Source organism: Octopus sinensis, linkage group LG14 (assembly GCF_006345805.1).
Source record: "Octopus sinensis linkage group LG14, ASM634580v1, whole genome shotgun sequence".
Taxonomy (NCBI): domain Eukaryota; kingdom Metazoa; phylum Mollusca; class Cephalopoda; order Octopoda; family Octopodidae; genus Octopus; species Octopus sinensis.
Window position 1 is genome coordinate 56,556,911 of NC_043010.1, and position 22,803 is coordinate 56,579,713.

At 40.7% G+C, this 22,803-nt stretch overlaps 1 protein-coding gene across 3 annotated transcripts in view; it reads left to right on the forward strand.

Moving 5' to 3' along the window:
• The first annotated feature begins 5,803 nt into the window (after nucleotides 1-5,803).
• LOC115218896 (ras-related protein Rab-24) overlaps nucleotides 5,804-22,803 on the forward strand; it is a 32,276-nt gene continuing 15,276 nt past the window's right edge. The window contains exons 1-7 of one of the 3 annotated variants that reach the window (XM_036509053.1): nucleotides 5,804-6,115; nucleotides 12,669-13,107; nucleotides 13,327-13,395; nucleotides 13,622-13,768; nucleotides 19,357-19,456; nucleotides 20,261-20,311; nucleotides 22,008-22,171. In XM_036509053.1, coding sequence (XP_036364946.1) covers nucleotides 12,985-13,107; nucleotides 13,327-13,395; nucleotides 13,622-13,768; nucleotides 19,357-19,456; nucleotides 20,261-20,311; nucleotides 22,008-22,156 — 639 coding nt within the window. In that variant the 5' untranslated portion in view covers nucleotides 5,804-6,115; nucleotides 12,669-12,984 and the 3' untranslated portion in view covers nucleotides 22,157-22,171. The remainder of the gene's footprint in view (nucleotides 6,116-12,668; nucleotides 13,108-13,326; nucleotides 13,396-13,621; nucleotides 13,769-19,356; nucleotides 19,457-20,260; nucleotides 20,312-22,007; nucleotides 22,172-22,803) is intronic. The other 2 variants (XM_029788895.2, XM_029788896.2) reach the window with 2 other exon arrangements.

The following is a 22,803-nucleotide window of genomic DNA, read 5'->3' on the forward strand; positions in this document are numbered from 1 at the left end:
TACCAGCGCAAACATCTCTCTTGCACACCACAACTGATGCTTCTTAGGTCCAACTTTTCTCTCAAGGTACCTACACTCTGTCGAGTATGAACACTGACATTACACATCCAGCAGAGCATACTGGCTTCATTCCTTGCAAGCTTACGCATATCCTCAGCAGTCACAGCCCATGTTTCACTGCCATGTAGCATGGCTGTTCGTACACATGCGTCATACTGTCGGCCTTTTACTCTGAGCGAGAGGCCTTTAGTCACCAGCAGAGGTAAGAGCTCTCTGAACTTTGCTCAGGCTATTCTTACTCTAGTAGTTACACTTTCAGCACACCCGCCACCGCTACTGACTTGGTCACCTAGGTAACGGAAACTATCAACTATTTTTAGTTTTTCTCCCTGGAACGTGGTAGAAGTTGGTCTCTGCGCTTTTTCAGTGTTTATTGCACCAGAGCATCTGCCACATACAAAAACTAGATTCCCAGTTAGCCTTCCTTTGACATTGCTTCACCTCTTATGTGTCCATAGCTTACACTTGGTGCATCTTATAGAGTTTCTACCTACACCTTTTCTACAGATCGAGCAGGGCCATCTTCCTGAAGACATTTGTGGATTGTCTACCTTCCTACTTATTAGGACTTTGGTTTTAGCTAGGTTGACTCTAAGGCCCCTCGATTCTAAACCCTCCTTCCACACCTGGAACTTCTCCTCCAGTTCTGATAGTGACTCAGCAATTAGAGCAAGGTCGTCAGCATAGAGAAGCTCCCAGGGGCAACCTGTCTTGAATTCCTCCATAATTGCCTGGAGGACTATGATAAATAGGAGGGGGCTGAGTACTGAACCCTGGTGGACCCCAACCTCTACTTTGAATTCTTCTGTGTACATGTTGCCAACCCTAACCTTACTTACGGCATCTCTGTACATGGCTTGCACAGCCCTCACCAGCCATTCATCTATCCCTAGTTTCCTCATTGACCACCAGATAAGGGATCGGGGGACCCTATCAAAGGCTTTCTCCATGTCAACGAAAGCCAGGTACAGGGGCTTATCTTTGGCTAGGTATTTCTCCTGCAGCTGCCTTACCAGGAATATAGCATCAGTGGTACTTTTCCCTGGCACGAACCCAAACTGCATCTCATCTAAACTAACTCTCTCTCTAATTAGTTGGGCTATGACCCCCTCCGTAACCTTCATTACCTGATCCAACAGCTTGATACCTCTGTAATTATTTGTATCTAGGGCATCACCTTTACCTTTGTAGCAGTTGACTAGTACGCTGCTACACCAGTCATTGGGTATGACTCCTTCGTGTATCACCTGGTTGACTATACGGGTGACTAGGTTATAGCCGACACTGCCAGATATTTTGAGCATCTCTGCAGTAATTCCTGATGGGCCTGGGGCTTTCCCTGTCTTCATGCTTCTAATTGCTTTAACTACCAAAGAATTTTCAACTCGGATAGCTGGTCCTTCTGTTGGGTTGCCATTCGGCAGACTCTCTTTATCCCATTCATTTTCTTTATTCAGCAACCTTTCATAGTGGCATCTCCAAACCTGTCTCTTTGCATCCTCATTTAGCGCAAGTGAACCATCATCCATGCAAACACACTTCTCTCCTACCACATCACGATTCTCTCTCACACACTGTCTTGCAACACGAAATACCTCAAGTCTTTCATCCTCACGGCTCACCACTTCAAACTATTCTACAAATAGTTGATATACACCCACACACACATATGTATGTATGTATGTATATATATATATATATATATATATATATATATATATATATATATATAATATATATATATATATATATATATACATACATATGTGTGTGTGGGTGTATATCAACTATTTGTAGAATAGTTTGAAGTGGTGTCCATCTGGAGACCACTTCAAACTTTTATGAAGTGGATTTCATTGTTTGGCCGAGAACACATCATAAGAGTTCATAGATTTCTAATTGCAGATTTACACAGTTGCTTCGTGCTCCACTTACCACTTAATCCATAATCCACTTAATCCATTAGTGCCAGTAAATTGTCTGAAAAGTTGAATCCTTTTCAAGATTCTAAGATTCCGGTACCATAACGGATCTGTATTATACTGACTGGTTGCTTACATAAAACAGCCTTACAATACTAACAAATTGCATCTAAAGGCCAATATACATACACACACATATGCATACTGTCTATATATCTATCTCTCTATATATAAACAACTTATAAACAAGGGCAAAAGAAAAAAATTCTAATGCTCAAATTTTTTTATTTTTTTATTCTGCCCTTGTTTATAAGTTGTTTATAAATTTAACCTTTAAAGGTATTTTTTAATATGCTGGCCATTGATAGAATTTTTTTCAAAAAGTTTTATCCTATATTAGATATCTCTCTCTCTCTCTCTCTCTCTCTATATATATATATATATATATATATATCTATCTATCTATCTATCTATCTATATATATATATATATATATATATATATATATATTATATATATATATATATGTGTGTGTGTCTGTTTGTTTGTCTGTCTGTCTATGTAAATGTAGATAAATACACAGACAGATGGACAGCTAGATACAGATAGGTGCAGTGGTGGTTGAGTGGTTTGGAAGTTATCTTGCCACTCACATCGTTTCCGTTTCAGTCCCACTGCATGACATTGCACAAGTGTCTTTTGCTCCGATGCTGGAACAACCAAACGCTTGTGAGCGGATTTGGTTGACATAAATTGGGAAAAGAAGCTCGTCATGTATCTATATGTGTCACTTGTTTCGGTCATTGGACTGAGGCCATGCTGGAGCACTGCCTTGAATGGTTTTAGTCAAACAAATTAACTCTAGGACTAACTTTTCTATCAGTCTGTTTGGCTGAACTGCTTAGTTACAGGGATGTCAACAAACCAACATTAGTTGTTAAGTAGAGGAGGAAGGGGGACAAACACAGACACAAAGAAAGCCTTGGCCTTTATCCAAGGTGATGTCCAAGGTGATGGGAAGAAATATAAGAGATGCTTCATGGATGGAAGTCAAACCAAGAAAGAAAGGTCAGATTCAGCTTCCATCTCTGCAGCATCTCTTCTACTCCTTCCCATCACTTTCAGCTCGTATGTTCCTGCCACGAGGCTTCACTCCACAAATGCCAGCTTAATTTAATTTGTCTTTAGTCGAAAGACACCTGTTGTTATTGTCTTCTTGTTTGTATTTGTAATTGTGTAACATTTATCCGTTTTTTCGTCCTTGCATACATTCACTTGCTTTCTTCCAAAGAATCTATTGCTCTTGGCCAGATTGGAGCAGTCTCGAATGTAACCGGCCAAAACTGCAGGGATGATCAGAACTCGACTGACGATACAAGGCTCCAAATGACCCGTTCTTGTTTTTTCCTGTCCTATCTTTTGTCTATCTATTTTTACATATACATATAGTGGCATATGTACACTTTTGGTCTCATATATATATATATATATAATATATATATATATATATATACATATATATTACACACACACACAAAATATGGGGGTTTAGTTCACAGGTGATCTAAACAACTAGGTATGCTGGGTAAGTGCTGTAATGAATCACAAGGGCTCCAAGGTTATAGCCAAGATGGGAGTTATGGAACCATTGTAGATTTCCGATATAGTGGATCTAGAATTGTTAAAGAGGACAACAAACATTTAGGAAAGACAAACACCTCAAGTCATATACAATATTATTAATGGAAAATTTTCAAAGTCTTACAGCTGTTTCTGGGATATCCCAAAGTATGGGATATTCCATCATCAGAGACAAATAGGGAAAACGAAAAGGTTTGCATTATTGAAAGTACGACATGGAGGACAGGAGAAAAGGAATAAGGAGAGGAAGAAAAAGAAGCATAAAAGTTCACAGTTCAACTTTCCGATTGTGTAGATGTTAGTCCATAAGTCCTTAGGTGCAATCCTGTGTAAAAGCATGTAAGTCAAAGGCTTAATAGTGTAAATATCCAGAGATAAACGCAAACATATCGATACATTCACGTTTATCTCTGGATATTTACACTATTAAGCCTTTGACTTACATGCTTTTACACAGGATTGCACCTAAGGACTTATGGACTAACATCTACACAATCAGAAAGTTGAACTGTAAGTACACACACACACACAACACACACACACACACACATATATATATATACAATGTGCTTCTTTCAGTTTCCACCAACCAAATTCACTCGCATGGCTTTGGTTGGCCCAGGTGTTATAATAGAAGACACTTGCCCAAAGTACCATGTAGTGGAACTGAACCCAGAACCATGAGGTTGAAAAGCCAAAACAAAACAATGTCTGCATGTTCCATGTGATTTTTTATCAGGCCATAAATGGAAGATGATCCAGTGCTGTATGGAATGCATCAACTTTTCATCTTTCAACACCAACATGGTAGATTCTAACGAGGCACAAACAATGAAAAGGAACATCATTCTTGCAGATTTAGCTGCCAACTACTGTAGCCTGTGGGTTAATAGGTTTTTAAGAGTTGGAGTTGTTGAAAGATAAAGCTGGTTTGAGTCCATTAGATAAAGGAAGAAACAGAAGACCAGAATAAAACCAGACGATTTATTCAACCTGTCGAAGAGCATTAATACGGCAAAGCTGTTGAGATACCTCTAGAAATATACTGTCAGCAAATGTACAATGGTTTCACATGCAGTTGGAACATAGCGATGGTGTATGTTTGATAGAAGAGGAGAAACAAATACAAGACATAACTTCTGCCAGAGGACAGGAACAGACATATGTGTCAAAAGTTAGCTGAGGTTGCCTGTGAAATAAAACTTCCTCGCTGCTGAGGTCCGAACTCGACCATGCAAACCCACCTCACTAGAGAAATAGCAGGAAAGGTTTTGTTATATAGCTGACGGTAGGCTCCCAACAGACAGGTATAAATTTCCCACACTCAGCTAGTCTGTCGCCTGATGGGACGGATAGCCTGCATAAAGTTAGAAGGACTAGGTCAGCGTGTAACAAGGTCAGGTGATTGCTTGTAGAAAACAGGCATACAAGTCAATATGCACCTATTTAAGCTTAAACAAGCAAACTGTGAACATACTTGTGATATAGTTTCTTTAGCAGAGCTGGGTGATTTGCGTTGAGAGTTTGGAAGGAGTCCTTGTTCTGATTAGAGTCATGCTATCTCTGGTCTATTCTCAGGAAAAAAAAAATATCAGTAGGATGGCCAAGTTTATCCACAAGGACCAGGGCATTCATTAATGGCAAGCTAGTGGGTCAATAAAATCCTCAATAAAGCAGATCAAAGGTAGAAGGGTCCACTACCAGATGTGTGTAGTTGAGGACATCAGGTAAATTTTCTACGAGATGAGGAAAGGGCATTACATGTCTGGCAGACTCTGAGAGAATGGTGACCACATAGCTCTCCTGATCTGAACCATGAGTGATGGGGTCAGTGACCCCCAAATGCCGACTCATCAGGGGCCGCCTTGCCAGTGCCACCTGATCATAAGCTGCAGTTGTTTCCATGGCTACTGAGGGGAGTCTTTGAGTTAGGGTCTCTTTCTTTGATACCTCTACTGGAATGGGTCTGCATGTGTGTGTGTATTTGTATATATATATATATGTGTGTGTGTGTGTGTTCTGTGTATATGTTTGTGTATGTGTGCGTGCGTGTGTGTTTGTGTTGTTTTGTCTGAGACTGTTATTGTTCTATTTTGTGACTTTGTTTTCTGGCACAAACTTCGTGTGTGTGTGTGTGTGTGTGTCTACACACAGACACGGCCGTGTGCAAACATGCCAGTGCGCTGTAAGTTGGGCTTGAATTGTTCACTCTAGCCTAGGATCGCCCCACCCACACACACACACACACGTGAGTGTGGGTGGGTTTGTGTTCGTGCGCGCGGCGGAACTGTATGCCCTGTGACTCATTAGTTCTCACGTTACTCATACCGAAATGACTGTTCACCTCAGGAGCGGAGCTGTCAGATGAACCAGTTGAGGTTTGTAGCGAAGCATTATCACAGTGAAGATTCTGCTCAACCGTCGCAGTCAGTCGTCGACATGGACTGATTCGAACCGATCAGGAAGAAAGAGAGAGAAAAAGCAGACTGGAGGTGAGATTTTACTTCAAAGCTCAGATAACATTTCTCTCGGTCTCGTCCATACATTAATCCCTCTCTATTGTCATGTTATATTGTTAAGGTTCTTCTTTAAAGGGTTTTCTCTATCCTCTGGGGTCATACATACACACACTTGGTCTGCATCGATTTATACCGATGTATATACATTTATATACACTCACCACTCTATATGTGTCTGTCAGGCAATGTTTAACATTTTCCTTCGTTATCTCAATGTAAAATCGTATATTTGTGTGTCAACGTCACATCACACACACACACACACGTATGTGTGTCTATGACTACATCATCGAAGGTGTCCTTCCAAGCCTGTGGGGTGTGACTGGAGTGAAGCTGCTATTTCTTGTATGTCCATTGACCACGGCTGAGACACTTCTGTGTCCCAAGTCCCTCCCTCACGGTGTCTTCTCTCTCTGATTTGTACATTTTATGATTTGTTATTGTTTGTGTTTAGCCCTGGGTCTACGAGGATTGGGCACGCCTCTTATCATTCCAACCGTGACCGTTTTGTCTTTATTTTTGTCAGAGAGCCATGTGTCCTCGTTTGAAATTAATGAGTGAATTGAGAGAGATTTGGTTGCTATGTTTTGCATGTCGAGCAAATGTCACAGGATGGAAAAAGGTTGTCTGAGGGGTAAAATAGGTTGGGAGGGTTTAGATTACTTCTGCTTCGTGTGTGTGTGTTTGTGCGTGTGCGTGCGAGTGTGTGTTTGTGCGTGTGTGTGTGTGTGTGTGTGTTTGTGCGTGTGTGTGCGTGTGTGTGTGTGCGAGTGTGTGTGTGTGTGTGTGCGTGTGCGTGTGTGTGTGTGTGTGTGCGTGCGTATGTGTGTGTGTGTGTGTGTCTAAGAGAGAGAAATTCTGGGTTTATTTCCTTCCACGTTCGATAGTTTGTATTCGTACCCTCCTTCATGTGTGTGTGTGTGTTTGTGCGTGTGTGTGTGTGCGTGTGTGTGTGTGTGTGGTGTGTGTGTGTGCGTGTGTGTGTGTGTGTGTGTGCGTGCGTATGTGTGTGTGTGTGTGTGTCTAAGAGAGAGAAATTCTGGGTTTATTTCCTTCCACGTTCGATAGTTTGTATTCGTACCCTCCTTCATGTGTGTGTGTGTGTTTATGTATAAGAATAGCCATGTGGAGAAGTTCGTTTTGCAACCCCAAGGCCCCGGAGTTTGATTCCACAAACCCATGGAAGCACAGACAGTCGTCGTCCACCCTGGCATTGAGTTGACAAAGGCCATTTGATTGTGAGCAAAAGTGTCGATAGCAAAGTCCGACTTGTCATTCTTTTCAGTCAGCACAATGTGTGTGTGTGTGTGTGTGTGTGGAAATGTATGATAAACACAAGATACAGTTTATTTCTATCATTTGTTCCTTACATGCGTTTCACCATTCTGATCATTTTCATCCTTTGCATTGGATGCTCCAGGGCAATTGGATGCAGAACCACTGTAGTTCACCAGGGAAACACTTCATTGCATTATGTTGACACAAATCAAATGCTTGATCCGTGTGTCGTAATGCTTGGCTTTATCGTCATTTCCTCTCATGTTGGCTCTGCATGTCATCACCAGTGAAACTACAAAGTTTCAACTACGCCACTCTTTACTGGCAGCAGATTGGGTAACAAAGGTCGATATGCAGTTCTCTGCTCATCCGTAGCAGTCAACCTCCAACTGTACACACAAGATATACTATGAGTTTATATAAATATATGTGTTTGTGTGAACACACACACACATATACTATATCCCCTGTTATAGGGGACCCCAATTCAAAGGGAATTTCAGTATACCACAATAAATCATTGGAGTCTTTGTTTTGTTTTTATTCTTCTTTGACCCCAATTTAGTGTGGCCCTGTTTTTCTGATATCGTATCTCCAGCATCTCTTTATCATGAGATGTCCTTTGTGCTATCTTCATCAACAACTCAGTAATAAACCTAAATACATCATCATTTAACAGAACTGTAACAACATCAGGCCTGATACCTTGTACTTATTCTCTCCCTTTGTGTTCGGAGTTCAAATCACAGCATGGCCTGCCTGGGTGGTAGACTGAATGTGTCATTTGGTTTAACACCACCACCTGATCCTTTGCTACCTTTAGCAGACCCCACTCTTGCCAGTTGCTAATTAATGTCTCAGAGTTAGGGATACCATCCACCTACCCCATCCCCACCTCAGAGACCCCGTAAAGGGACAGGGGTGCTGACTTCCTAGCTAGAAGTTTTAAAAAATAGCAACTGTTGTATTGATCACAACAATCCCTGTTATCTCACCATGCACTTACAAAAAGGAAGCAATGGCTGCAGTATGCCATACGAAATAAAAGCAGATAAGAAGACCTTTGTAGACAACTCGTGTGTACAATATTGCTCAGAAATTTGATGATTAATGAGAGAAGCAAAACTAAAATAATCAGGTAGGTGATAACACGTTAATCACAAACTAAAATAAACTCGGAAATGATGAAGCAGAAATTCACTCCATTTAAATTGTGACACCATTTAAACTGACACCAATTACATTGATTCTGTTTGATATAAACAGGCAACAACATGCATCAACATCACTTCATCCTGAAGACGGGACTAGAAATGGTGGTAACGGATTTAGGGACTTCTCTGTTCAAATAAACTATAAAGGACTCATTTGAAAATAGGATTTTAAAAAACCTTGGTCAAAAAGAAAAGAAGAGCAGTCATGATTCTAATATAACACACACGCACACACGCACACACACACACAGAGATAAAGATAAATGTATTTTGAAATAGAGTATTATTTGTATATTTAGATAAATAACTGTGTGTGTGTGTGTGTGTGTGTGTACGGGGATTGGAGAAAATAACAGAGACTCTTTGTTGAATGGAAGTTTTTATTGAGTAAGATGGAGTTGGTCCAACTTTGGCATTAATCACAGTTTTCATGCATCAAAGAATTCACTCATACAAGTTCTGGACGGTTCCAGCCATTCTTTTAGAAAAGCCTGCTTTAGTTCTTTCTGCAACAATAATAGGGGAGAGAAACAGCCCTTCATTTGCCGCTCCCAAATGTACCCTAAATGTTTGATTCTATTGAGATCCAGGGATTGTTGGGGGCCAATCCCAATCCGAGTGATTCATTTCGTCTTTGTGCTCTTCACACAAATTCCGAATAACATTGGCCACGTGAATCAGTGCATTGTCATCCTGGAAGCTTGTTTGACCATCAGGGAATAAGGACCATGTCCAGAGGATGGACATGGTCAGCCAAAATACTCAGATAATCCTTGGCATTAACTCTGCCGTGTAGAACAACGAAACAGCCAAGAGAATTCCATGATACGTCTGCCCAAATCTTCACAGAGTCAGCTCTATGATTCATGGTAGGGACCAAAGAGTCAGGGCTGAAGCCTTCTTTGGACTGCCTCCAAAGTGGGGAAAAGGGGTGAATGATGATTCATCAAAGAAGATAACATTGTTCCATTGAGCCATTGACCACTTCTGATGGTCTGGACACCCCTTTGCTGTTTATCAATGTTGATGCAGACCAAAAGAGATTTAGCACTTGCAGCCGTCCCATGGTATTTAGTTCTAGGGAGCTCATAACAAATGGTTTGCGTTGACACACGGTCAGCAAAGGCGGAGTTTTTAGCTCCTTTCTCATTTGTACTGCCATAGTTCAATGGCTTTTAGACACAATATATACTTCTTTATTCTTCAGTCCATTTCTGTGATCTTTGCCTTCCATCCAGAATTATACTTGCCAGAGCTGGTTGTACTTTGGTACAGGAATGCCAACATGATGTTAGCGACTGTACTTAAAACATAAAACAATTGGAGGAATCCTGCTTTATACACAGCATATAACTGTTCTGAACTTTGTAAAGAGTTTGGGTTTGTTGAGACAGAGGAGGAAGTTACTTCTTGCTTCTTTTGCTGAGGAGTAGGTAGAGTACCTTTGTGTTATGTTGGTGACTTAGATATAGTACCTCTCTATGTATGTTTATATGTGTGTGTATGTATACACACACACACACACATATATATATACACATATAAACGATTTCCAGGATTCGAAAGAATCAGGTATTTCACTAGTGAAAGCACCAAGGTAGGGTTGGTGAGGGCGCCACTGTATACAGTGTATAATGACAAATACAGACTCTCTAAAATAAACAAGGATTTGTTCTCCAAGAATTATACATCTTCAAAATTCATTAATTAAATTATTGTTTTTATCAAATTCCAATTTTAGAAAATAAAATTTTAGTAAAGAAATTTTGCCATTGTCTAATTCTCCTTTCTTCTTTATGATGTCCTGATTCTGTTACCCTGTATGCTGAATGAAACCCAGTGAAGGGAACAAAGGATTTACTTATTGAGTGAAAGAGAGTTCAATTCTTTATCCTAAACGATTCTGAATGTTCCCTGTCTTTCAATGTGGTTAGCCAGAACTGGATTGTATCAAAGTGCTCGTAAAGCACCTGCCTGGATTTCAAATCCCTATTTCTTTACATTGTATATATGTATATATACATATATACATATATATATATATATATATATATATATATATTATATATATATATATATATATATATATATATCTATACAATATGTTACATTACTCGGTAGTCAAGTAACATATTGTATAGATAAATTTCCTCTATTTACATAAAATTGAGGTCTCTTTCTTTCTTTTGTTATCTTACCGTTTTATCAATATATATATATATATTATATATATATAGAGAGAGAGAGAGAGAGAGAGAGAAATTAATAGATAGATATAGATATTGTACCTCTGTATGTGTGTTTATATTTACATATATATATATATATATATATATACATATAATATATAAATATAAACACACACACACACACACACACACACACACATATATCATCATTTACTGTCGCTTGTCCATGCTGGCATGGGTTGGATGGTGTGACCAGGGCTGGTAAGCTGAGGGTCTGCACCAGACTCCAGTCTGATTTGGCATGGTTTCTATGGCTGGACGTCCTTCCTAACACCAACCACTCCAAGAGTGTAGTGGATGCTTTTTACATGCCACCAGCATGGGTACCATTTGCATGACACCAGTACTTGCCATGACTGTGATTTTGCTTCACTCGATGGGTCTTCTTCTCAAGCACAGCGTAATGCCAAAGGTCTCGGTCATTCGTCTTTGCCTCTGTGAGGCCCAAAACACTTGAAAGGTGCTTTTCACATGCTACCAGCATTGGCCACTTTGCCTCTGAGAGGCCCAAAACACTCAAAATGTGCTTTTCACATGCCACTGGCATGGCTGCCAGTTATATATATATATATATATATATATATATATAGTACCTATTATGTTTTCTTTATTTGTTTCAGTCATTTGACTGTGGTCATGCTGGAGCATCACCTTTAGTCAAGCAAATCAACCTCAGGACTTATTCTTTGTAAGCCTAGTATTTATTCTATCGGTCTCTTTTGCCGAACCGTTAAGTTACAAGGATGCAAATGCACCAGCATCAGTTGTCAAGTGATGTTGGGGGGGACAAACATACACACACACACACACATAAGTATAATGGATACAATAGAAAAGTTCAAATCAGGCAAACTACGGTTCACACACACACACACATACATATACACACACATATATATATATATACATATACATATATATAGATATGTAAATTCATCGTTTTTGCTGGTATGTCTTTAATTTAATTAATTAACAAAGAAGAAGGTAGCATTTACGATCGTTTCAATTTACCTGCTACCGTACAACTTTACAAAGGACTGTACCTACTCAGGTAATCACCAGGAGCACCTTTCGATTCAATTATCCCTTAGAGGTTTTAATCTCCTCTAACCGATACCTACACTATATATATATATATATAATAACAAAATAATAAATAAAACATATGCATATATACGTACATATATGTACATACCTACATCTATATATATATATATATATATATGTGTGTGTGTGTGTGTATGTATATATATATATATATATATATATGTATATATATGTATATGTGTGCAGGTTTAATTAAGATAAAAATAAGAATTGTCTGAGCTGAAACATGTATTGATATATTAGAGATATAAAAATATATAAACATAATAATAATGAAATATAGATAAAAAAAAACGTTTTTTTTTGTTTAATTAAAATATGGTATAGTCATTAAAAAGAGTTTTGGGTTACATGTTAGAAGAAAATGGAGTATTCCAATGATCGTTTCTGGGGTTCATTCATTGAAATAACAAATGAAAATTCGTTTTCAGAGAATGTCTTCTTCATCAGGGAAAAATGATGTTCTGCATTCGGGGCCCACGTCTCACAACTGTGTAGAATTGCTGTCTGTATGCTTGCATCCAAATGTTGGCTGATGGAATGGCATTGCCTGTTTGTCTCTTTTCTTTCGCTTCATCCTTCCTTTTAATCATTGTTTAATGTTATTTTGCTGTAATATTTATTGAATCTTTTCCTCCTCCGTCTGTAATCATGTAACACCTCTTCTTCATTTTACAGACTGGTGTTCCAGCAACTACATGTGACCTGCTATGTCTAACTCGGATTAAATATCATCAAAGCTTCCAGGTTTTTAGTCCAGCCACTTCTGAGATTGAACTGCTGCTCTACTGATTCGCTTCTCTCTCTCTCTCTCACACGACCCCCCCTCAACCGATGTTCCACCCCCCTCTTCGATTCTTGACACTATAGCATCAATCACAACCCCAGCCAATAACACACAGACACACAAACGTGACCTTATCAACCCCCATCCCCCACCACCTCCCACCAGGGGTCACACTGCATTAAAAAGAATCAAGGGATGACATGAAGGATGTCTAGTAAAGAAATTGATATCAAAGTGGTGCTGTTAGGGACAGCCATGGTTGGAAAGACCAGTTTAGTAGACAGATATCTGCATGAGAGATATCTTGGAGACACAGTTCCTTACCAAAATGTAAGTAGAATTCTAGTGACTGTATGCAGTGTGACTGTATAAGGTGCTTGCTACCATCACCATCATTACCATCATCATCCTCTTTTCCACCATCAAAGTTTTTAGACGGATTACCCACCCAGATAATCCCTAATTCATGTCATCAGAAGATATTTCAACCCCCGCCACCACCTCCCCCTCCATATTTCTTTAAATTCTTGATATTTTCTTCATCCCCAGACAATTGGTGGTGCTTTTGGCCAGAAGACACTGGAAGTCAGTGGGAAACTCGTTCGTTTAGGGATCTGGGTAAGTGAACTGATCTTACATTACCATGGCAACATAAGGGCTCCTGTAGAGGTGTGGGGGGTGGGGTGGGAGTGGAACTCACTGTTGAAGGTTCCGCATAAATCGCTTCTTACCCACTCACCCACCTCACTGTATACCCTACACCCTTACACCCCACCTGGCTATATACTCACACTGTGTCACTTTACCTAATTGATTGTCATGTCTCTCTCTCTCTCTCCCCCAGGACACAGCTGGTAGTGAAAGATATGCATCACTAAGTCGCATCTACTACCGAGATGCTGGTGCAGCCATTGTGTGCTATGATTTGTCAGATAAAAACACATTGGAACGAGCCAAGTTTTGGATTGAGGAACTCAAGAATAATGAATCGGTTGGTCAGAAATTTTGATTTTCATTCTTTCTGTCTGTGTGTCTCGTATTTTCTCTATGGTGTATGTGTGTGTGTGTCTCTCCCTCTCTCTCTCCCTCTCTCTCTCTCTCTCTCTCTCTCTCTCTCTCTCTCTCTCTCTCTCTCTCTCTCTCTCTTATATATATATATATATATATATATATACACACTGTGTTAATTTCATCAGTTCTGCCCATTACAGCTTATTAATCTAATCAACTTTAAGCATGCAGAACAGCAAACTTTCAGTAAAAACGCTGCTATAGTGTTTAATATAGTTTTAACACTGTACCCTGTATATTGAGTACACTCTCTCTATTTTCTTTTTTACTATTTAGCTTGTTTGACTACTAAATACATATTTGTCTGTGTGTGTATATATATATATATATATATATATATATATATACATACACACATGGCTTAGTTGTTAGGGGTGTTGGACTTATGATCATAAGATTGTGGTTTCAATTCCTGGACTGGATGACGTGTTCTGTTCTTGAGCAAGACACTTTATTTCACATTGCTCCAGTCCACTCAGCTGGCAAAAATGAGTTGTACCTGTAATTCAAAGGGCCAGCCTTGTCACACTCTGTGCCATACTGAATCTCCCTGAGAACTACGTTAAGGGTACACATGTCTGTGGAGTGCTCAGCCACTTGCACATGAATTTCGCTAGCAGGCTGTTTTGTTGACCGAATCAACTGAAACACTCATCGGTGTCACTGATGGAGTGCCAATGTATCTAGAAATGTTCATACATATTGCTGTTCTGATGATGTTTATTGAGGCAGAAACATAGTCAACAACTTTCCTCTTGTCTCCAGACAATCAGACTCTTTTCCCTTAATGGCATCCCCTTCTCATTTGGAGTTGGTAACAATTACAACCAAACTTTGCTTCTACCATTTCTGGAAGCAAAGATAATTTCAGTAAAGCAAGAATATATATTGTATGACATTTAATATACCATTATTCATCATCATCATCGTTTAACGTCTGCTTTCCATGCTGGCATGGGTTGGACGGTTTGACTGGGGACTGGCAAGCCAGGAGGCTGCACCAGGCTCCAATCTGATCTGGCAGAGTTTCTACAGCTGGATGCCCTTCCTAACGCCAACCACTCCGAGAGTGTAGTGGGTGCTTTTACATGCCACCGGCACAAGGGCCAGTCAGGTGGTACTGGCAATGGCCACGCTTAAATGGGGTTTTTTATGTGCCACCTGCACAGGAGCCAGTTATTCATCTTTATTGTTCAAATACATGTCATTCGTTTCTTTTAGCTTATTTTGATTTGTTGGGGACTGGGAGTTGTGGCGATTTGCTTCTTCTTGAGAAGGTATGTCAAGCTAAGTAAAATCTATACATAAAGGCCTGTCCTTTACAGGTACCAGTACCACATAAAATGTACTCCTGCTGCTGCTGTGTAAATGCATCCATGCCAGTGGCACATTAAAAGCACCCAGCACACTCTCTTCAGTGGTTGGCATTAGGAAAGGCCAAAACCCTGCCAAAACAGACAACCAGGGTCTGACCAGCTCCTGTCAAACGGTCCTCCTCATGCCAGCATGAAAAACAGACATTAAAGAATGATGATGATGATGTGTGTGTGTGTGTGTGTGTCCTTATTTTACATCTGCTCTCCATACTGGCATATGTTGAGGGTGGGGGAGGGGAACCTTTCATTAAGGCATTACCACAGGGATCACTGCCTTTACGTGTTATGCTATGTTATATTATGTTGAATGGGGAATCTGCACACCCCCGTGATTGTCTGAGTGAACTCTACCGGTTAGTATAAAGGAGCAGGCACAGAACAGTCTGAGAAGAGTGTCATATGCACAGCCATATCGTGTACAAGTGGTGGGAATTATTGAATGGAGATATTGTGGGGTGCTTGTTGAGGATATTCAGGTGGAGAGTAATAAGAGGAGAGCAGGAACATTTGATATTGTGGGGTGCTTGTTGAGGATATGTAGGTGGAGAGTAATAAGAGAAGAGCAGGAACATTTGATATTGTGGGGTGCTTGTTGAGGATATGCAGGTGGAGAGTAATAAGAGAAGAGCAGGAACATTTGATATTGTGGGGTGCTTGTTGAGGATATGCAGGTGGAGAGTAATAAGAGAAGAGCAGGAACATTTGATATTGTGGGGTGCTTGTTGAGGATATGCAGGTGGAGAGTAATAAGAGGAGAGCAGGAACATTTGATATTGTGGGGTGCTTGTTGAGGATATGCAGGTGGAGAGTAATAAGAGGAGAGCAGGAACATTTGATATTGTGGGGTGCTTGTTGAGGATATGCAGGTGGAGAGTAATAAGAGGAGAGCAGGAACATTTGATATTGTGGGGTGCTTGTTGAGGATATGCAGGTGGAGAGTAATAAGAGGAGAGCAGGAACATTTGATATTGTGGGGTGCTTGTTGAGGATATGCAGGTGGAGAGTAATAAGAGGAGAGCAGGAACATTTGATATTGTGGGGTGCTTGTTGAGGATATGCAGGTGGAGTAGAATAAGAAGAGCAGGAACATTTGATATTGTGGGGTGCTTGTTGAGGATTTTTTTTTTATGCAGGTGGAGAGTAATAAGAGAGAGCAGGAACATTTGATATTGTGGGGTGCTTGTTGAGGATATGCAGGTGGAGAGTAATAAGAGGAGAGCAGGAACATTTGATATTGTGGGGTGCTTGTTGAGGATATGCAGGTGGAGAGTAATAAGAGGAGAGCAGGAACATTTGATATTGTGGGGTGCTTGTTGAGGATATGCAGGTGGAGAGTAATAAGAGGAGAGCAGGAACATTTGATATTGTGGGGTGCTTGTTGAGGATATGCAGGTGGAGAGTAATAAGAGGAGAGCAGGAACATTTGATATTGTGGGGTGCTTGTTGAGGATATGCAGGTGGAGAGTAATAAGAGGAGAGCAGGAACATTTGATATTGTGGGGTGCTTGTTGAGGATATGCAGGTGGAGAGTAATAAGAGGAGAGCAGGAACATTTGATATTGTGGGGTGCTTGTTGAGGATATGCAGGTGTGAGTAATAAGAGGAGAGCAGGAACATTTGATATTGTGGGGTGCTTGTTGAGGATATGCAGGTGGAGAGTAATAAGAGGAGAGCAGGAACATTTGATATTGTGGGGTGCTTGTTGAGGATATGCAGGTGGAGAGTAATAAGAAGAGCAGGAACATTTGATATTGTGGGGTGCTTGTTGAGGATATGCAGGTGGAGAGTAATAAGAGGAGAGCAGGAACATTTGATATTGTGGGGTGCTTGTTGAGGATATGCAGGTGGAGAGTAATAAGAGGAGAGCAGGAACATTTGATATTGTGGGGTGCTTGTTGAGGATATGCAGGTGGAGAGTAATAAGAGGAGAGCAGGAACATTTGATATTGTGGGGTGCTTGTTGAGGATATGTAGTGGAGAGTAATATAGAGAAGAGCAGGAACATTTGATATTGTGGGGTGCTTGTTGAGGATATGCAGGTGGAGAGTAATAAGAGAAGAGCAGGAACATTTGATATTGTGGGGTGCTTGTTGAGGATATGCAGGTGGAGAGTAATAAGAGAAGAGCAGGAACATTTGATATTGTGGGGTGCTTGTTGAGGATATGCAGGTGGAGAGTAATAAGAGGAGAGCAGGAACATTTGATATTGTGGGGTGCTTGTTGAGGATATGCAGGTGGAGAGTAATAAGAGGAGAGCAGGAACATTTGATATTGTGGGGTGCTTGTTGAGGATATGCAGGTGGAGAGTAATAAGAGGAGAGCAGGAACATTTGATATTGTGGGGTGCTTGTTGAGGATATGCAGGTGGAGAGTAATAAGAGGAGAGCAGGAACATTTGATATTGTGGGGTGCTTGTTGAGGATATGCAGGTGGAGAGTAATAAGAGAAGAGCAGGAACATTTGATATTGTGGGGTGCTTGTTGAGGATATGCAGGTGGAGAGTAATAAGAGAAGAGCAGGAACATTTGATATTGTGGGGTGCTTGTTGAGGATATGCAGGTGGAGAGTAATAAGAAGAGCAGGAACATTGATATTGTGGGGTGCTTGTTGAGGATATGCAGGTGGAGAGTAATAAGAGGAAAGCAGGAACATTTGATATTGTGGGGTGCTTGTTGAGGATATGCAGGTGGAGAGTAATAAGAGGAGAGCAGGAACATTTGATATTGTGGGGTGCTTGTTGAGGATATGCAGGTGGAGAGTAATAAGAGGAGAGCAGGAACATTTGATATTGTGGGGTGCTTGTTGAGGATATGCAGGTGGAGAGTAATAAGAGAGAGCAGGAACATTTGATATTGTGGGGTGCTTGTTGAGGATATGCAGGTGGAGAGTAATAAGAGGAGAGCAGGAACATTTGATATTGTGGGGTGCTTGTTGAGGATATGCAGGTGGAGAGTAATAAGAGGAGAGCAGGAACATTTGATATTGTGGGGTGCTTGTTGAGGATATGCAGGTGGAGAGTAATAATAGGAGAGCAGGAACATTTGATATTGTGGGGTGCTTGTTGAGGATATGCAGGTGGGAGTAATAAGAGGAGAGCAGGAACATTTGATATTGTGGGGTGCTTGTTGAGGATATGCAGGTGGAGAGTAATAAGAGGAGAGCAGGAACATTTGATATTGTGGGGTGCTTGTTGAGGATATGCAGGTGGAGAGTAATAAGAGGAGAGCAGGAACATTTGATATTGTGGGGTGCTTGTTGAGGATATGCAGGTGGAGAGTAATAAGAGGAGAGCAGGAACATTTGATATTGTGGGGTGCTTGTTGAGGATATGCAGGTGGAGAGTAATAAGAGGAGAGCAGGAACATTTGATATTGTGGGGTGCTTGTTGAGGATATGCAGGTGGAGAGAAAAGAAACGTAGAGGAAGCAGGAACATTTGATATTGTGGGGTGCTTGTTGAGGATATGCAGGTGAGAGTAATAAGAGGAGAGCAGGAACATTTGATATTGTGGGGTGCTTGTTGAGGATATGCAGGTGGAGAGTAATAAGAGGAGAGCAGGAACATTTGATATTGTGGGGTGCTTGTTGAGGATATGCAGGTGGAGAGTAATAAGAGGAGAGCAGGAACATTTGATACTGTGGGGTGCTTGTTGAGGATATGCAGGTGGAGAGTAATAAGAGAGAGCAGGAACATTTGATATTGTAATAGTTCAGATCAAACAGTGACAACGAGAAGTCATATCATATTATGTAAAGGTGAAAAGGAGGAGGAGATTAGGAGGGTTGGTTTGGGAAAAGAGGACACCAAAACTGGGCAAGATGGTGTGAGGGTGGTTGCTATGGCATTGAGCTAGATTCAACCACCCCCCCAGTTAACGGGGACAAAACCCAGATTTAAAACACTTGATGAGGATGATGATGATGAGGATGATTGTGCTTTATTGTATTTCATTGTGTTGTTCTTGTGTTTATGTCTTTCAACTTTTCTCTGTAATTATAAGTTTGTCTGTTTACTCATACACACACACCAGAAAAGTGACAATTTTTTATAAGACCTTGAGCAAGTCCTTCTACTTAACAGACTCCTTAGTTGCATTCAGTCTTTGTTCATTGTATGTGTTGCTTATTTGCAGGACTGCAGGCTGTATTTGTGTGGCACCAAAAAGGACCTTCTTCAAACGCAACATTGTCCCCAAAAGGTCCAGCGAGGAGATGCAGAAGCTCTAGGGGACAGTAAGTTTCTTCTGTTTGAATTGTTGTTGGTGTTGCTTAAAGCAGCGGGTTGGCAGGAACCCCACCCTGACCCCACCAAACCAAATGCGAAATTTTGTCTGCCTTTACATTCTGAGTTCAAATTTGCCTTTCATCCTTTCAGGGTCAATAAAATAAGGACCAATTGAACACTGGGGTCAATGTAATTGATTTACCCCTTCCCGTTAAATTACTAGCCTCATGCCCAAATGTGAAACCATTTTTATTGAGAATCAGTTGCATGCTGGGCAAAATGCTTAGTGGCATTTCGTTTGCCTTTACATTCTGAGTTCAAATTCTGCTGAGGTCAGCTTTACCTTTCATTCTTTCTGGGTCAATAAAATAAGTACCAGTTGCGCACTGAGGTCAATTTAATTGACTGGCACTCTCCCCTGAACTGGCTGGCTTTGTGCCAAAATTTGAAGCCATTGTTATTATCATTATTAACTGCAGTCCATCTTGTGGTTGAGTATTCCACAGACACAGGTATCCTTTATACAATCCTGTGGCAGAATAAGGGTAACACTGTGTGGCACGGTGACTCCCTCCCGCTGATTAATCTGCACCTATACTCCATGCATCTGGCTTGCACACAGTTTCTGTCTACCAAATTCCAGCCTGAAGTCTTTAGTCAACCTAGGTCAATGCTGTGGAATTGAACTCAGGATTCCAGTATTGCAAAACAACCTCCTTAAACAATCAGCCCTGCCAGCACAACCCCACCCCCAACCCCTACCCACCCCGGGTGCATCTATATTACCCAGAATTCTCTATTTCTCTCTCCAGATTTCTCTGCTGAAGTGTTTGAAACCTCAAGTAAAACTGGAGAAAATATTAGTAAGTATTGTTGTTATGGTTACTAGATAGAACTGTTGTTGCTATGGTTACCAGGCATATTTCTATTGTTACTATAGTTACAAAATAAAGCATTGTGGGTAGGCTCCTTGACTGTTGTTGTTTAGCCCCAGGTCAGCCCTGATTGATCAAATATATGATCAAGGACACTCTCACCATGGCTATCACGTTTTGTTTACTTCTTAACATAATGTTTCTTGGACTACACTATCCAATGTGTCCTCCTTGTTTTTAAGATTGTAGAGTGTCATTTGAAGGAAATTTGGCTGCTGTTTCTAGCAGCTAAGGTGACTGCATAGAGACTTCATCATTGGTTTATTTTCAGACACTTGTTATTTAGCTACAGATTAGGCCTGAAATAATTCCATCCATGACCATGCCATCGTATTTTGTGACAGTCTGTCTAGGACTACATTATCCAATGTGTCCTTCCACTTCTGAGATGATGCTAGAGGTCAATTTTAGGCAGCTTTGGCGGTTATTTGTAGCATGTTGAAGAAGCATATAAAGACTGGGGAATGCCTACAGAAACCCCTACCAGTGTAGATAGTGGTAGCACACTGAAACAAACAAGTGCTTCAGCTCCTTCTCTATTGGTTGGGTATGCTTTGGTGACACTCTCAACTAGAGGGGTCTGAGACTGACCAACACTATGTCCTTACATCGACCAATAAGACAAGGGCTTTGAAGGTTTATTTTAGAGTAACTGAGGTTGGTAGAGTGGTATAGTGGTTGTAAATGACATCTGTTGAGATTGTCTCTTTTTCAGTAGGGGTGTGTATATATATATATATATATATATATATATATATATATATATTATATATATATATATGTATGTATGTATCACAGTATCATGGTATCAACCAAACTATCAGCTATTGTTACACATCACTTGTCACAATGCACTTTGCATCATTTTAGCTTTCAGCCATACCTCGCCACTGGTTCGGCAGGCAGACCAACGTACCCACTGATTGGAAAGCTGGTCCGTCACAAGGTGACCCATTTACAACTGAGCAGACTGGAGCAACATGAAATGGAGTGTTTTGCTCAAGACGTTGTCCAGTCCAGAAATCAGTCCCATGGCCTGGCAGTCACAAGTGCAACACCCCAACCACTGGCCACAAGCCTTCACACACGCATATAGTTTATCTTATATGTATGTATATATATGTATGTATGTATGTATATGGTGGGGAATAGAAGTTATGGCCAAGGGAGGGATATCACCTCTCTCTCTCTCTCTTTCATACCACATTAAATCATTACATCATCATCATCATCATCACACGCCACCACACTGCATCGCATCATCACATGACGTATATCATCATCATCATCATCATCATTTAATGCTCACTTTCCATGCTGGCATGGGTTGGACGGTTTGACTGGAGCTGGCAAGGCTGGAGAGCTTTTGTCTGTCTTGGTATGGTTTCTCTGGTTGGATGCCCTTCCTAACGCCCACCACTCAGCAGAGTGGTCTTGGCATTAGGAATGGTATCCAGCCAGAGAAACCGAGTCAAAACAGACATGGAACCCAGGCAGCTCTCCAGCCTTGCCAGCTCCTGTCAAATTGTCTAACTCATGCCAGCATGGAAAACAGATGTTAAATGGTGATGAAGATGATTGAGTATGTGTGAACCTCAAAACTGTTTCTTTTGTTCTGCTTCAGAGGAATTATTTCTGAGAATCGCTGAAGATTACATCCAATTGTGGAAGAAGAATAAAACAATAGCTTTGTCACGAGGTGAGTTACTGTGGGGGGTCGGGGTATGTGTAGGTGTGGGTGAATGTGTCTACTTATCTATTTGGAACACCTGAGACCTCTACCCACCTGTCTAGCAGTGACATGTGGGAATCTACAATTCACACAGGTAGAAACTCAATGTCTTCTTCCACTTTGATTGAGATGGAGAAACAGAAGCATCGCAGAGGAATTCTAAATGCAGCCTCACCTGTATTTGAAACCCTCACCTTGCTGATACTCCTTCCCTCTCCTAAGTAGACACTACACCATGTGGAGCAGAGTATGTCTGGAGAAGGCAACCATAATGCACGTACACACTCACACACAATTGTGTGGTTAAGAAGCTTGTTTCCCAACCATGTGATCTTGAGTTCAGTCCCACTGTATTGCACCTATGAACAAGTGTCTTCTTCTATAGCCATGGGCCAATCAAAGTCTCACAAGTGTATTTAATATACAAAAACTGAAAGAAGTCCATCCTGTATAAAACAAAAGAGGAAATTGGAAATTGTTTTGCTATTATTCATTCTCCGTTACACATGTTTCATTTACTAATTGGAATTACAAAGATTTACCTGTTACATAAACATGGAAGGAATTTTCTATTAGAAATTCGTCAAACAGGAAAATTCTAATACAAAAATTACATTTGGATGAAGCATCTCATCATTGTTTAACATCCACTTTCCACGCTGGGTTGGATGGTTTGACATGGAGCTGT